Source organism: Phoenix dactylifera, chromosome 14, assembly GCF_009389715.1.
Source record: "Phoenix dactylifera cultivar Barhee BC4 chromosome 14, palm_55x_up_171113_PBpolish2nd_filt_p, whole genome shotgun sequence".
NCBI classification, from domain to species: Eukaryota; Viridiplantae; Streptophyta; class Magnoliopsida; order Arecales; family Arecaceae; genus Phoenix; species Phoenix dactylifera.
In genome coordinates this window covers 11,135,882-11,149,439 of record NC_052405.1, presented here as the reverse complement: position 1 = coordinate 11,149,439, position 13,558 = coordinate 11,135,882, and the positions used below count along the sequence as shown (strand labels likewise).

The window sequence follows — 13,558 nt, the reverse complement described above, 5'->3', positions numbered from 1 at the left end:
ATCCTAAGATCATCCAAGCTTAGTGCTATCAGTCTAGATAGTTTGGATCAAGGTTTAAATACCGAGCTTTGTACTAGTTTTGTTCTGAGTCAGGAGGGTATCAGCATGCTACTATCTTGATTCTTGACTCTTGAGATAGTCTGGCATACTGGTACCGCACCAGCACATTAAAATTATTTATTTTTTATAAAATTTTTATCCTAAATAAGTATTTGAGTAAATATTAATATTTTTGGAGGAGGTTCTTGGCGTCGAGGAGGCTGAATCATTGTCAAGTACTGATGCATATCAGGCGGGTTAGGTCGGGCTATAGGTGGTCTCAACTCTCAAGCTCAGACTGGGATACTAGATACTTGGCCCAAGATCAACCAAGCCCATGCTTAGCCCACTATGCATGCATTCAAGTTCAGCTCAATAAGGTAAAAGTGAGCTCAATCTAAAATTGGGCCAAGCCAAATTAGTAACAAATGAAAATTCCAAAGACAGAACACTTCTATTCTCCCTTTATAACCATGTTTATAATTCCAAATATATATTGGCAATCTATGTACAATCCTTGATTAGAAGAATAATTCTTTAAATGACTAGTATCTTTACCTATATCACAGAATTTTTAGCATTATAGTTTTACTATATTTGTGAAATACATATATATATATATATATATGTACATGCTATATAAATCAAGGTCTGTAATCTTGATATCGGATACTGTATCAATACTTTACCAGTTTGGTATGGTATGGATTGGTACAGTACCGTATGCACCCCGTACCGAAACATCCCTCATCATTTTTCTCATTTTTTACCTTGGTATGTCTCAGTATAGGTCGGTGTACATCTTGGTATGCCCTGGTATGCTTCGATACAAGACGGTACAAGATGGTATAGGGCAGTACAAAGTCTGTATAGACCCAAACTTGAGTTTCATACCAGTTCCCCCCTAGTATGGTATGGTATCCATGTATTGGGTGACACGAGGCAGTATGACAATCCATGATATAAATATAAGTATTGTGCTAGGCTTAGTTGGGTTATTGGGCTTATAAATCATCGGCCAAACTTGTCCAACTTTAAATTGGGCCAAAAGTTTGTAATCCTAGCTTAGCCAAACTCAAAAATATTTGGCCCAGCCTTTTATAACACGGTTTGAGTCAAGTAAGCCATGGGTTGGCCCAGCTCCAGTTTATCTATATTGTTATGAGAGGCCAGATCTGTCCTTTCTCTCTTTTATCTCTCCCTCTCTCTTTCTCGGTCCTTTCGGACTGCCCCCAACTAACTAAGTCAAAGAGAAAACAAGGCATGGTCCCACTACCTCTTTCTCTTCTTTATTTAAAATCAAATGGTCTAGTTGGTACCAATCAAACCACTGAGTAGTCAAAGTGAAAAAAGGCATGGCCCTCACTACCTCTTTCTCTTCTTTATTTTAAAATCAAATGGCCTAGTTGGGTCGTATGTTGTATCAATCGAACTAGCCTTGCTACTAGCTAGTCTCGTTCGTCTTTGATTGGAAAGATCGGGAATCCTGGTTCATTAATGTACTTGTGTCATGCAAATATCATGATCTTGATTTCCTATTGGAATGGTATGGTATGATGGTACTAATTTGGCATGACTTAAATCCTTGGTTTGAAGTCTACTAGTACTTGCTATCTGCCAGGAAATTTGGCTTGAAAAAAGTAACTGAAACTTCGATAACATAATGTATGCTATATAGGTTCATATTTGGGTGTCAGGTATAAGTATACCTCTATGGGTCAAATCCATCTTATCCCCAATACTTAGGATATAGAGACCCGGATAAAAGAGGATTCTAAAATTGGATACAGGTACATGGACAGGCTACGTCAATTATGTTATTTTAGTCCGTGATGTACACTAATACTTCTTGTGCATATAATTTTTTTATTTTATCATGTAGTTTTATACACAAATTAAGAACTCATAAATAATTTTTTTATCAAAATGAGAACCAAATGGTAGATGTAGTGTTAATAAGATCTAAAAAGTAGATTGAACGTGAAATAATAACTAAACTTAATTTTTCTCATTAAGTAGATGAGATCACAGCCATCTGTCATATTCTCCTCTCTTTAACGATCTACATGCAGCAGAAGTGTCACTAGCACAATAATAAAAACCCTAACCATGCGCCTTTTAACTTTCTCATCTCACTTGATGGTCTCAACTTGACAGCGACCTCTACGACATCTGACTATGAGATACTCTTCACCATGCCAACCGGTACATCAATCTTCTCCTTTGTTCACTGATGACCCCATCAGCCTAATCAAGCCCATTGGCAGCCCTTCTCATCATAGGTGGGTGCTCTGCAACCACTTCCTCTGGTCCTCAATCCTTACCTCTCCATCCCTACTCTTGAACTTTTAGCGCCTAAGTCCGCAGGTATTTGCCGTGGGTCTAACTCATATCCCAGGCCCATACCCCCCATATATTGTATTGTCTCAACAAGGGTATGTCGATGTTAGTTGATGAGTCTAGGTATAATAGTACATAACTTTCTTAGTTAATGATATTGTGAATAAATCAGATCTCTCTTTTGTTTCTCGGTTAGTGTCCTACGGTCCTACCTGACAAATTTGCTTCTCTTATCTCTCATCTTCAAACTCCCATCCTCCCCTCTTATACCATTTTCTCTTCTATCTTGCCTCTTCGCCTTTCTTCTTTCTTGTATTCTTCTTCCGTTATTTGACCTTTGTTTCACTCTTTCATTATCTTAATAAATTTTGGGTGGCACTAACCTCACATTATATTCATAAAAAAGTCCTAAAATTACATTCTTGAACTACAGCATATGCCACCATGGGGTGGACAAAACAACCAGAATTCTCCCTTTGCAGATGGTCACTAGTATTCTATAAGTATTTAACTACATCTTAGTAGCAGGAAACTTCTACCAAAGTAATATACGCAACGCACCTCTTACATTCTTATAAACACAAATCTGCATCCGTTCCCTAAGTGCTTCGTAAGTTCAAGTGATCAAAGATCCACTTCCCTTCACCACCTGTACACATTCCCACATCCACTCCCGAATTTGGAAACTAAGGACTATAATAGTAAAGCCTAAGAGAAGTCTAAAACTAAATGATAGGAAACATAGGTGTAGTAAAGCTGTACAAACAGCAAATAACCAGCTAAACCATAAAAAAGGATCAATAAATAATTTTTGCAAGTTAGTATAAGGGTTTGAACTTTTAATCCTTGATCAACATATAACTAGACAGATTTAAATAAGAAGGCAAATGTGATGCATCTTAGCTGATGCAGTTCTTGACATTATTTCTACAAGAATAATATTGCATTCTCATATAAAACTTACATTGAGATTACTATCATTTCTTGCTGATCTGTACTCCTCAATAAACTTTGAATCATTGCTCAGTAGCATGGTAAAGAACTCCTCAGCTGTACATGGGAAAATCTCCTGCGGTTGCTAGACATTTAATTGAGAGGTAATAAACTAATGAATCTCAGAAATTAACCTTGAAGAAGAATCTTATTCTTACATTGACCACACCAACTAGAACTCGTTCATTGATGAAAGCCTGGTACGTTCTAGTGCTGACAATAGTTTCTTCAGTAATTTTTGTCTGCTCTTTACAACCCTTGATGGAGCTACTATCTACATACAATGCCAACTGTGCCCTCTCCTATAATTAGAAAAATAAAAAAGGATGTGATTTTCAATTTTGGGCTATAAACTAGGTCCAATATACATGAGTTAGTTTCAAGCAGTTCAGCAACTGATTTATCAACATTATTTGGATTGAAGGTATGGCAGCCAAACTGAGATCACTGCCAATGTAAAATAATCAGTAGAATGCAGTTACACCACTTAAGTAGGAGCAATAAAACAGCCAAAAAAAATTATGCAAGCATGAAATACTACTCAAAAATCAAAATAACTGACAAGAGGGACTAACCTGCTTCTCAGCTTCTAACATGGCTCGGTATCTCTTGAAAGCACGTTGTAAAACTCTCAGTGAATGATTTCTTTTCCAGAATGATGCAAATTTATATCTAACTCTCCCTGAATGGTGGACAAATGGAATATTTGGTTAAGGATTCAAGATCTCATTAAGGGGAAAAAATCTACCATAAGGTCCAAGTATTGAACCATTGGAAAGTTTCACTTGTTTTTGCCCTAGTGCACATATTTGTACATCCAGAATTAAAATACTAGAAGGCATCAAATAATAAGATTATGATAGAATGCTTAAGATGTAGACTTCTTATCATCTTCCATCTGCTGTGAATTTCAGATGATTGTTTGATGTAGTCACAGTATTGATCCAATCGAATAACCTTTACAGATTAAAATTGGAGCATGAACTAGGACATGTCATTTGTAACTCGATGTGCAAGGGCTGGATGGATTATGACGATGCAGGTACAGAAAATGCAATGATGATATCTGACAGTCATACATAAGAATGAATTTATATAGATGAACAGTAATGTTTGGATAACAATATGTGTCAATAGAGATAGTCCCTCACCCCCCTAGTTATCATCATGGATTTTGAACTTATTCGTTTTGTTAATTTGTAAAATAGTTGTATAATGTTGATTCTTACGATTTTTATAAGTCTCAGCACCGAACACATACCATTACATTATGGATAGAGGTGGTATGGTATGGTAATGCTCCATATTGACATAGGGTATCTTGTTGGAATTGGAATCGGCATAGCACCTGTGCCATGTGTTGGCATGGGGGCATAGCAAGCACCCATACTGTACACAAGACACCCCATACCAGCAGGTACAGGTTGGTACTTGAAACCTTGATTTGTATAACAAATCATTTGAACTTTGAAGCCATGCAATGCACATGTAAAGTTTTTCGACATATAAACTAGTTGATTTGTAATACTAGATTTTTTATAAATTAGCTAAGATCTGTAATTATTTGTTTAAAACACATCTATAAAATTGTAAAAAGAGCAACCAAGGTTGGTTTTATTTGAAAATAAGTAAAACAAAGTAGCAAGTTCGTGTGCCAATAATGAATTACAGAATTGAGTATCTTTATATGCCAATGTGTTCCAAGTTTCAACATGACACACAAAACTTGATAACCCTTAATAGTGCAGGCATGTTTATGGCGTTAATTTATAAGTGAAACAAATGTCTTTAATTAAACTTGACCTTATTTATTCTAACACTCAAGGGATTCTGATATATGATGCTTATCTGTAGCCCTATCCAATTTGTCCTAAAGCCTTGCATTTTGACTCTTTGATGCATGCCATATGATATATGACATCACATTGACCATATTCTTTAGTAGTTTGTCCCTACAAACCAGAGATAAAGGAGATGATGCAAGGGCACAAGCTCACCTTTCGCGAGTGTTACACCTTTGACTCCATGCCTCATCAACTATGTTGAGTTTATTCACACTTTACACATCATGTTTAGTATACTCCTTACTCAACTCTTGTCAGGTGCAGACCTTACAAGCATATCAATATTGTCGCCCAATATGGACATCTAGCGCTTGGCAATCCACCTAGGCACTCAAAAAGGCCAAACCGCATACACAACCCAACTAGGTCCCCTATTATTCCGTGAAATTTGTACTTTATTTTTCTTATACACTACTACCATGTGTTATTTTCTTTTCATTATTGTGACTTAAATGAGTTGCTTATGTAACTTTTTTCAGAAACAGTTTTTTTAATAATTTGAAGAGACAATAACAGCTTATGTTATCATCTAGCATCAAAATCACCCATCTCATCCATGTGCCCACCCTTGGACTCAATCCGATGCTTCCCTCATCTCACCATCACTAGGGCAAGTTGCAGCGCTCCACCCATAATTGTCAACTCTCTACTAATGCACCATCAGTGGGAAACTCTCTATCATCTCAACCAACCATCAGTAGCCATCCAGCCATCCAAAGGCCTCCCAAAGTATGTTGTGCATTTTCTTCCCCATACTTCCATTTCTTCCTTTCATCTTTTCTTTTCTCCTCTTTGTCCCTTCTTTTCTTTTCACATTTCTCATGTTCTTCCTTCTCTTTAGGAAGACATTTTTAATATCCTCTTCTTTTTCCCCCTTTCCTCTCCCCTTCATCTTTTTTTTTCTCAATATTTTTGTCTTTTTTTCTAGTTTTTATGATATTTCAGTATGTTTTATTTCCTTTCTTCTATTTTCTCACTGTTTCTACACATCTTTTTTCTACCTACAACTCTTTTTTTCTTTTGGGAAAAAGCAATATCTCCTTATCTTGTACATGGCAACCAATTATACATGTATCTAGGGCCTTTGTCTATTTACCCTAGCATAGCAGCATATAGCATTGTTGCAGCTTGCAACTAATCCAACCTTGCCTCAAGACTGAATAAATACATACATGCATGTTGTAGATGTGTTTGTATGTGTGTATACATTATATAAGTGCTATAACTTCTAGATAATCTTGAGCATCCAAGGCTCTTGTGTTCAGTTGTTTAAATGTCATAACTCTAGTATCGTCAACTCTCAAACTTAATTTTCAAGAATAAAAATATGAGATGTTTTGTGATGCATTAAAAAGTAATACGTCAAAACCAGATCTAGACATAATATTTTGAGATATTGCATAAATTTTATGAATGACTTACCATCTGGGCTTCCTAAAGGAGGCACACCATGACCACCAGATCCCATTTGAAGAATTATCGTAATCGCAGGGTTGATAAAAGCATGTCGGCTCCTTTTGAACTGTATCGCTAAACATAGAACACTTCAATAACCTCAAGTGACAAGCTATTCACATAAACCCACATGATCAAATTTGGGACTAAAAGCTAATAGGATTGGGGGAAGCCGAAAAAAGTCGACATACCTCATGTATATCTCCAAAAGGAACAATAACCTATAAAATTGAAATAAAATTATGCTTAGAAAAGGAATCCATAAGAGCTATGTAATAGAAGTTTTGCCATTAGTATAACATAGATTTGAACTTAAAATATGGTCCATGTTAAAGATTCAAAAATGTTAATCCAAATCATTGCAAAATAATAAACAGGAACAAAAAATGTTGACTCCATATAGTTAGGAGAATGCCAAATAATCAAGGCAATGGTAATTTAGGAACAAATGCAAAGAATATTTTGAAAAGAAAATAGAATTCAATGCAGCACAAAACATTTCTTCTGTGAAACACAAGGCTAATATTCATTAAACAAAACCCTTTTTTAGAGTATGTAAATTGTGAAGTTTCATGTCTACAAGTATGTGATTATGCAAACTTGCAAAATACAAATTAGCATATTAGATAAATTGATGAAAAATAAAAGTTCAAAAATTCATTTAGAATATGTTTACTTTGCATTCGTAGATGCATTGAAATTAACCATTTCTTCTTAAAATTGGAAATCATGTGATTTCACCCAAAAAATATTTTGTGGAAGACAACAAAATGCCTTTTTTCCCATTCTAGTCAAGCTATTCCTAGTCATCACAAGGCATGTCCTTAAACATATCCCCATCACCCATCGTGTTTACAGAGCTGATAGGGGCAAAAAAATAATTGGATTAGATACCTTTTCTCTTTTCCATGGTATGTCTGTTTTCCATTCTATGTTTCCATTTTGTTCCATACTTATGCTAAAAACTGATCATACAACTTGCACTCACCTTTACTTCCTCGCATTACAGTAGGAGCACAACTTATGGTTTGATACAACCTATTTGATGTGTTACCGGACACTCACGCCTAGCTCCTAGATTACATGTCAGATGCTTATCCAAAATGGATATAATTTAGACACTTGGATGCTCATCAAATCACTTTGATTGCAGCTTTTAGGAATTGGTAAAGAATTGGATTCTTCCAACAATGTGGTCAACCCACTAGAATAATATTTAAAGTGAGATATTTTTTTCATTTTTAAAGTTTATTAATAATATTTTGGAAAATATCATGTTTACTAAAATTCCTAGGCTAATTGGGAAGTTTAAATGAGAAAGTATCATTTTTACTACGGTAGGTATATGCTGGCTACACCCTATGCTACATCAGAATATACATTAGGAAACCTTAACAAACAATACTTTTTTAATATTGGCTTTTATATTATATATTTTTATTTGTAATTATTTTTCTATTTCCCCTTTTTCCTCTTGTCAAGTGAAGCACTTGGACACATTTCTAAATCCGATTCTAGTGTTCGTGTCCATAAAAAACCAACTCAACTTTAGTCAAATATATGCTTTAGGCTAATAGTTGGGCACACGATAGTGCAAGTAAAAGCACATAGAAGGATGAAGTAGTGCACTTGAGCACCAAACATGTGCACATAGAAGGGCAAACTTGTGTACCTAAAGCAAAACTTATGAGTAAAGTGGAAACTTGTGCACCTCAGGGCTAAAGCTAGAGCAACAAAATCCAATCGCTTTCTTAGAATGCATAATGAATGCACAATAACCACAAACAATAAAAAAAGGGGTGAAGTATAAGAATTTTAATCAAAAAATCCATTGGTGGAGAACAATTGGCCTTGTTAGGCCAACTAGAGCGTAGTAACTTAAAGAGAACACCTCCTAGAAATGTTGGAAACCCTAAGATGGACTTGTGGGCAAGGCTTCATAAATCTAATAGCACTCCCTTCTCTTGCTTTTCTCTTTCATAAGCGCCACATACTCGAAAGATAGCATTTTTAGATACTCTTCACTTTTTCCTTGTCCCATGGAAATCCTTTAAGGGAGGCAAAGAATCACTACAAAATAAAGCTAGGATTTAAGTGCCCCTAGCATGTTGCATGTCAAGCACTACTTGGCTTGCTTGCATGTCATACCATGCCATGCCTAGACAAGTGTTTTGTTGTGCCTATGCAAATGATATGCCATGCTGAAATTAAAAAAATATTTTATAGACATAAAAATCCTATCTTAATTATAAATATTTAGAAAAAGATCTAAGGGGTGCTATGCCAACCCAGCACAAGGACTAGTCCAACAAGGTATGCAACAACGTTCACAAGCCAGCACAAAACCTAGGACGAGAGATAGGTTATCTTAAGCTTCCAAAACAAGCCAAGGCTAGGCTTGCAACCGGGCCTGACTAGTAAAATTTTTTCAGGCTTTAGATGGGGCCTAGGCCTGAAATTTTTCTGTAATTTATTGCAAACCCAAGACCGGCTTGAAGCCCAATCAGACCTTTCGAGGTCTCAAGAGAGTGCCTCCATCTCCATCACAAAACAAGAGACAGGGGATGTGATCCATAAAGAAGAGAGATTAATAGAAAGAAAGGAGAGATAAATTGAGAGAGAGAGAGAGAGAGGAGATAGGTCGAGAGATAGATAGGAGAAGTGGGCCAACTGGGAGGGAGACAGAAGAGAGGAGAGGGGTACCGGCAGAACAGTGGAGTTAAGGTGGCATTAGGCTTGGTCCAAAATTTAATCAAGCTTGATTTTTAGGCTCAAGCCCAAAAAGAAGATGATCAAGTAGAACCAAAACTAGCCTGGCCCGACAAGCCTTGAGCCAGTCTAAGCCCAATTCCAAACCTAGTTATATCGGCACATTAAAATTTGCTTTTTGCCAATACTTTCGAACTTACTTTTTGCTAACACATTCGAAATTTGCCTTTTGCTTGCTGAATACCAGTCATATAAAACATGGCCTGCAACTTTCCAAGTATAAAAAATGAAAGAAATTGTTCGGAGGAAATTACCATTGGCTATCCTCCAAATATTTTATATGGGTCCCGCTCCTCTATACAAGGAGGAAAACCGAACATATGTTTATCCTAAATCCATTTTTTGCTCATCTGGTATTTGTATCTCTACATTAACTAAAATATATATTGCAGTATTAGCTATATATGTAATCTATTGCATGGAATGTCGATGGAAATAATTTTAAGTTTTAACATCAAAGAAAATTTCAAAAAAAGATAACAATTGGCTAACCTGAAATTGACAGTTTGTTTTGACAATAAATTATGTATCTGAATGTTTTAGTTTTCTCAAATTTTAAAGTTTAAAGATTATTCAAAAAAAAAGATGCCATAAAGTACAAGTAGTGAGCCTACAAGAAGAAGGATTAACATAACCTTAAGTTGCTTAGAAAAAACATTAGAATGGAAGCAAATGTGCCACGCAGAAACATACATGCGCCCATGGTACAAAAAAGATCTTTCAAGAGCACATGAATAACTGTGAAAAACAACCTGAAAAAAAAAAATATGCATAGAAAGATAGTCATAATATAACTCAAATAATCTTTTAATGCATGAATTCCCAGCGAATAATTTTGACAAAATGGAGTGACTTGCCTCATCTAGAGGAAGGTTAAATAAGGTCTGCAGAGGCCCAGGTTTTTTATTAACCAGCAACAGCCCTTGGTTGTCTGGCAAAATACTTTTCCGAGCAGAGGCTCCAGTAAAAGCATTGAGTGTCCTACATAACAAGCAAATGACCTAATTTCAGAAAGGTGTACTTCATATTTAAGTAAAAAAAAAAAAAATATCTCATGCTTGATCACATAGAACAAATTTAAGAGAGCATCATATTGCACTAGAAAGGATGATTTCTGAAGTAAATTATCAGCAGTGTGGGAAGAAACTTAGACGCATTCAGGTGCTTGGACTCACCTAGCAAAGTCATTACATATAACCTGACAAGTATGTGCATTGTGTCAGATGTCAGGTATGTGGGCATGCACAGTATTTGCAAGTAGGCATGAAATAATGGATAAGGACGACAGCAAAAAGCCACCAATAGTAACAGAAATCAAAAAATTGATTGACTTAAGACATTTTGGAAAGCTGTGTAGAAATAAGTTTCTTCTTCTGATATTTTAGGATTTGCAGCTTTGTTTAAGAAATAATAAAAGTGCCTCAAACACATAGATCGTAAAATTAACCAAATCAAACCGCTAAAAGATCATCAAAAGGAAGAAAACAAGAAGGTAACATAGAGCTCAAAGAATGTGTTACCCTTAACATATCCTTTTAGACAATTCTTGAAATAATTAATTAAAGTTGCACTACTAAGTAATAACCAACTTTTTATGACTGATGAATGATAAAAATTACATAAATCATGATGTACGAGTTATCCAATAGAAAAGTTCTTATTATGAAATTATATAACCGTATGAAAACAATGACATTTGAAATGTTATCCACTCAACATTTCATGTAATTTTCATACACAGCATAACTAGAGTTGGAAAAATTGCAGCTTCATGGCTAGTGTCTATCATAATATAAGTCACTAGAACTGGAATTACAGTTGTAGGCTTGTAGCTATATTATCAGTTTTGAAATGGTTATGACACCAAAATAGATTTGGCTTGCTTCAGATCAAATCTTGTTAGCTCAAGTTCGGTTCACTTTAAGGTTTTAAATACCCGTACCAAGGTCGGCGAAACCGATACCGAACACCGTACTGGTTCTCTGGTGGCATGAGTCGGTACGGGCCGTGCCAGGCCTATACCGATGGAGGAAAAGGCACGCAGACTGTGGGAGAGAGGAAAAGAGAGAGAGAGAGAGAGAGAAGGGGGAGGAAGGAAGGTTGATAGAGGGTAGCGGATGCCGGCGGAGAGCTGGCGGAGCCCCAGAAAGTGAAGCCGCAGCCGAACCTCTGTTTCGTTTGAAACAGAGGAACCGGCCGTGGCCTCGCCTCCTGCAACCTCCGCCAGCCCTCTGCTAGCCTCCTGCCCTCTCCCTCTTCTTCCCTCTCCCGCTTGCTCTTTCTTTTCTTCTCCTTTGGCTCCGATAGCGGGTTTCATTTCCTTTGCTAGAACCATACCGGTGAGCCACCGGTACGGCTCGAAACGGCTGGAACTACCTGGTTTGGGATGATTCCACCAACCCTGACTGACACCAAACCTGTACAATTTATCCATTAGAATGGTGGTATTGGAATGATATTAGTACTAAGGATACATACTAAAACTGACATATTCTAAAAAATTGAAGACCGTCGTACTCATCGGCACGACCAGTGTGATACTGCTGCTATGCACCAATATGGACTAGTAAAGAGCGATATAGTTGTTAACTTGTTATATATTGGTACAGTTATTTCGGCATCCCAGCATCCATCCGGTGCGAAAGTTGTGTCAACATGGTATGGTACTAGTCATACCATCCCATGGTATGCTGTACTGATCGGTACAGATCGGTACCGGGCGTACCGTACCCGTACCGATGGATACCGGTATCGGTACGCCAGTGTCGGTACGCCTGACGTACCGTGTACCGTACCGTACCGACATTCGGTACGCTTATGCTAGTGCGGCACCGGTACGGGGTTCGGTACCGGTACGGCGAACTTGTAACCATCCCATTTTAGCAGTTTTTAAAACCATTTTTCACTTGGACGGGGGGTTGAATATACTTCGACTAGGTCCACTTGGACAAGTCAAGTCAAGTTGTGCCATAAGTTGCCATCAATCAGTCAAGTTGCATGATTTTGATCTAGATAGGTCTAGTTAAGCTGGGTATGTATTGGGTGGAGTTTATGTGCATTGCTAGTTTTGACTTTCTTCCACTTCCTATAGGTTGCATAACTTTGAGTCCAGATAGGTCCAATTTGGCTGGGTCTAGATTAGGTGGAGTCTATATGCATTCCTAGTTTTGACTTCCTTCCACTTCCTACAACTCGGCCTCTTCTCCTCCTAGACCACAATCAATATGATAAAGTGCATGGGTTTGAAAAGTTCAATTCGCTATTTTGGTCCCAACTTACTGCAAAACATCCTAATTGGGGAATGATAAGTGAACTCCAAATCAAGCACTTCATCAACATCAAAAGAGTTAGCTCCTAAGCAATTTCTTTCGTTATACTAAACTTCATACTCAATATTATCTTGAGAAGCAATGAATTATCAGGTATCATCACGCAATAACCAAGGTTTGATGATATATAACATAAAGCAATCCTTCAAGCTGATATTTGATTGTCCCATGACCCCTAGCACCCCCCTCCCCACCTCTCTCTCTCTCTCTCTACACCGCGTTAGGGGTAACGATGGAAGCCACTAAGCAGATTATAATGGGATTCAAAAGTTTGTCAGCTTGGAATTCCAAAAACATATATGAATGCTTACAAAATTTGGTTCATGCATCTGCATGAGTAAACTCTTACTTTAGTATGTAAAGTACAGTATTCACCCTTTTGTTTGATTCAATAAGAAAAAAAAAATAGGTGCAACTCCAGAAAAGACAAATGTACAACCCAAACCAAGAGATCTCAAGCCCATCAAAGCCTGTTGATAGTAGATGCAGATATCAGATTTTTCCTAATAGCCCTATGAAGTTGCATGCTCCTTTTCTTTAGATTTGAAAGTTTGCCTGCCACGATTTTTTTTATTTGTATGCCTGTAAGCATGTGTTTCCCTACCAATCACCATAATATATGACCTAGGGGCATACTTGATCCCCAACCAACCCTTTGTTTAAGAGTCACCAACAAATGGTTGAGCAATAATTCAACAAAGCTAGGGCTTTCTTGAGATCCAACCCAAACAAAAAGAGTAATCATTGCTATATTCCAAAATAATTGCAGCATATCTGATCATTCATCTA

The 13,558-nt window shown here is 36.9% G+C and overlaps 1 protein-coding gene across 7 annotated transcripts in view; it reads right to left on the bottom strand.

Annotated features, from left to right (window-relative positions):
- Positions 1-13,558, bottom strand: part of LOC103715994 (BAG-associated GRAM protein 1) — a 28,292-nt gene that overhangs the window by 5,962 nt on the left and 8,772 nt on the right. For all 7 annotated transcript variants that reach the window (XR_005514870.1, XR_005514871.1, XM_039133666.1 and 4 more), the window contains exons 7-13: positions 10,298-10,421; positions 10,076-10,192; positions 6,863-6,892; positions 6,639-6,738; positions 3,948-4,054; positions 3,531-3,674; positions 3,344-3,448 (exon numbers count right to left, since the gene is read on the bottom strand). Coding sequence is in view for 5 of the 7 variants with exons in the window: in XM_039133666.1 (XP_038989594.1) it covers positions 3,344-3,448; positions 3,531-3,674; positions 3,948-4,054; positions 6,639-6,738; positions 6,863-6,892; positions 10,076-10,192; positions 10,298-10,421 (727 nt within the window). In the remaining 2 variants the exon portion in view is untranslated. The remainder of the gene's footprint in view (positions 1-3,343; positions 3,449-3,530; positions 3,675-3,947; positions 4,055-6,638; positions 6,739-6,862; positions 6,893-10,075; positions 10,193-10,297; positions 10,422-13,558) is intronic.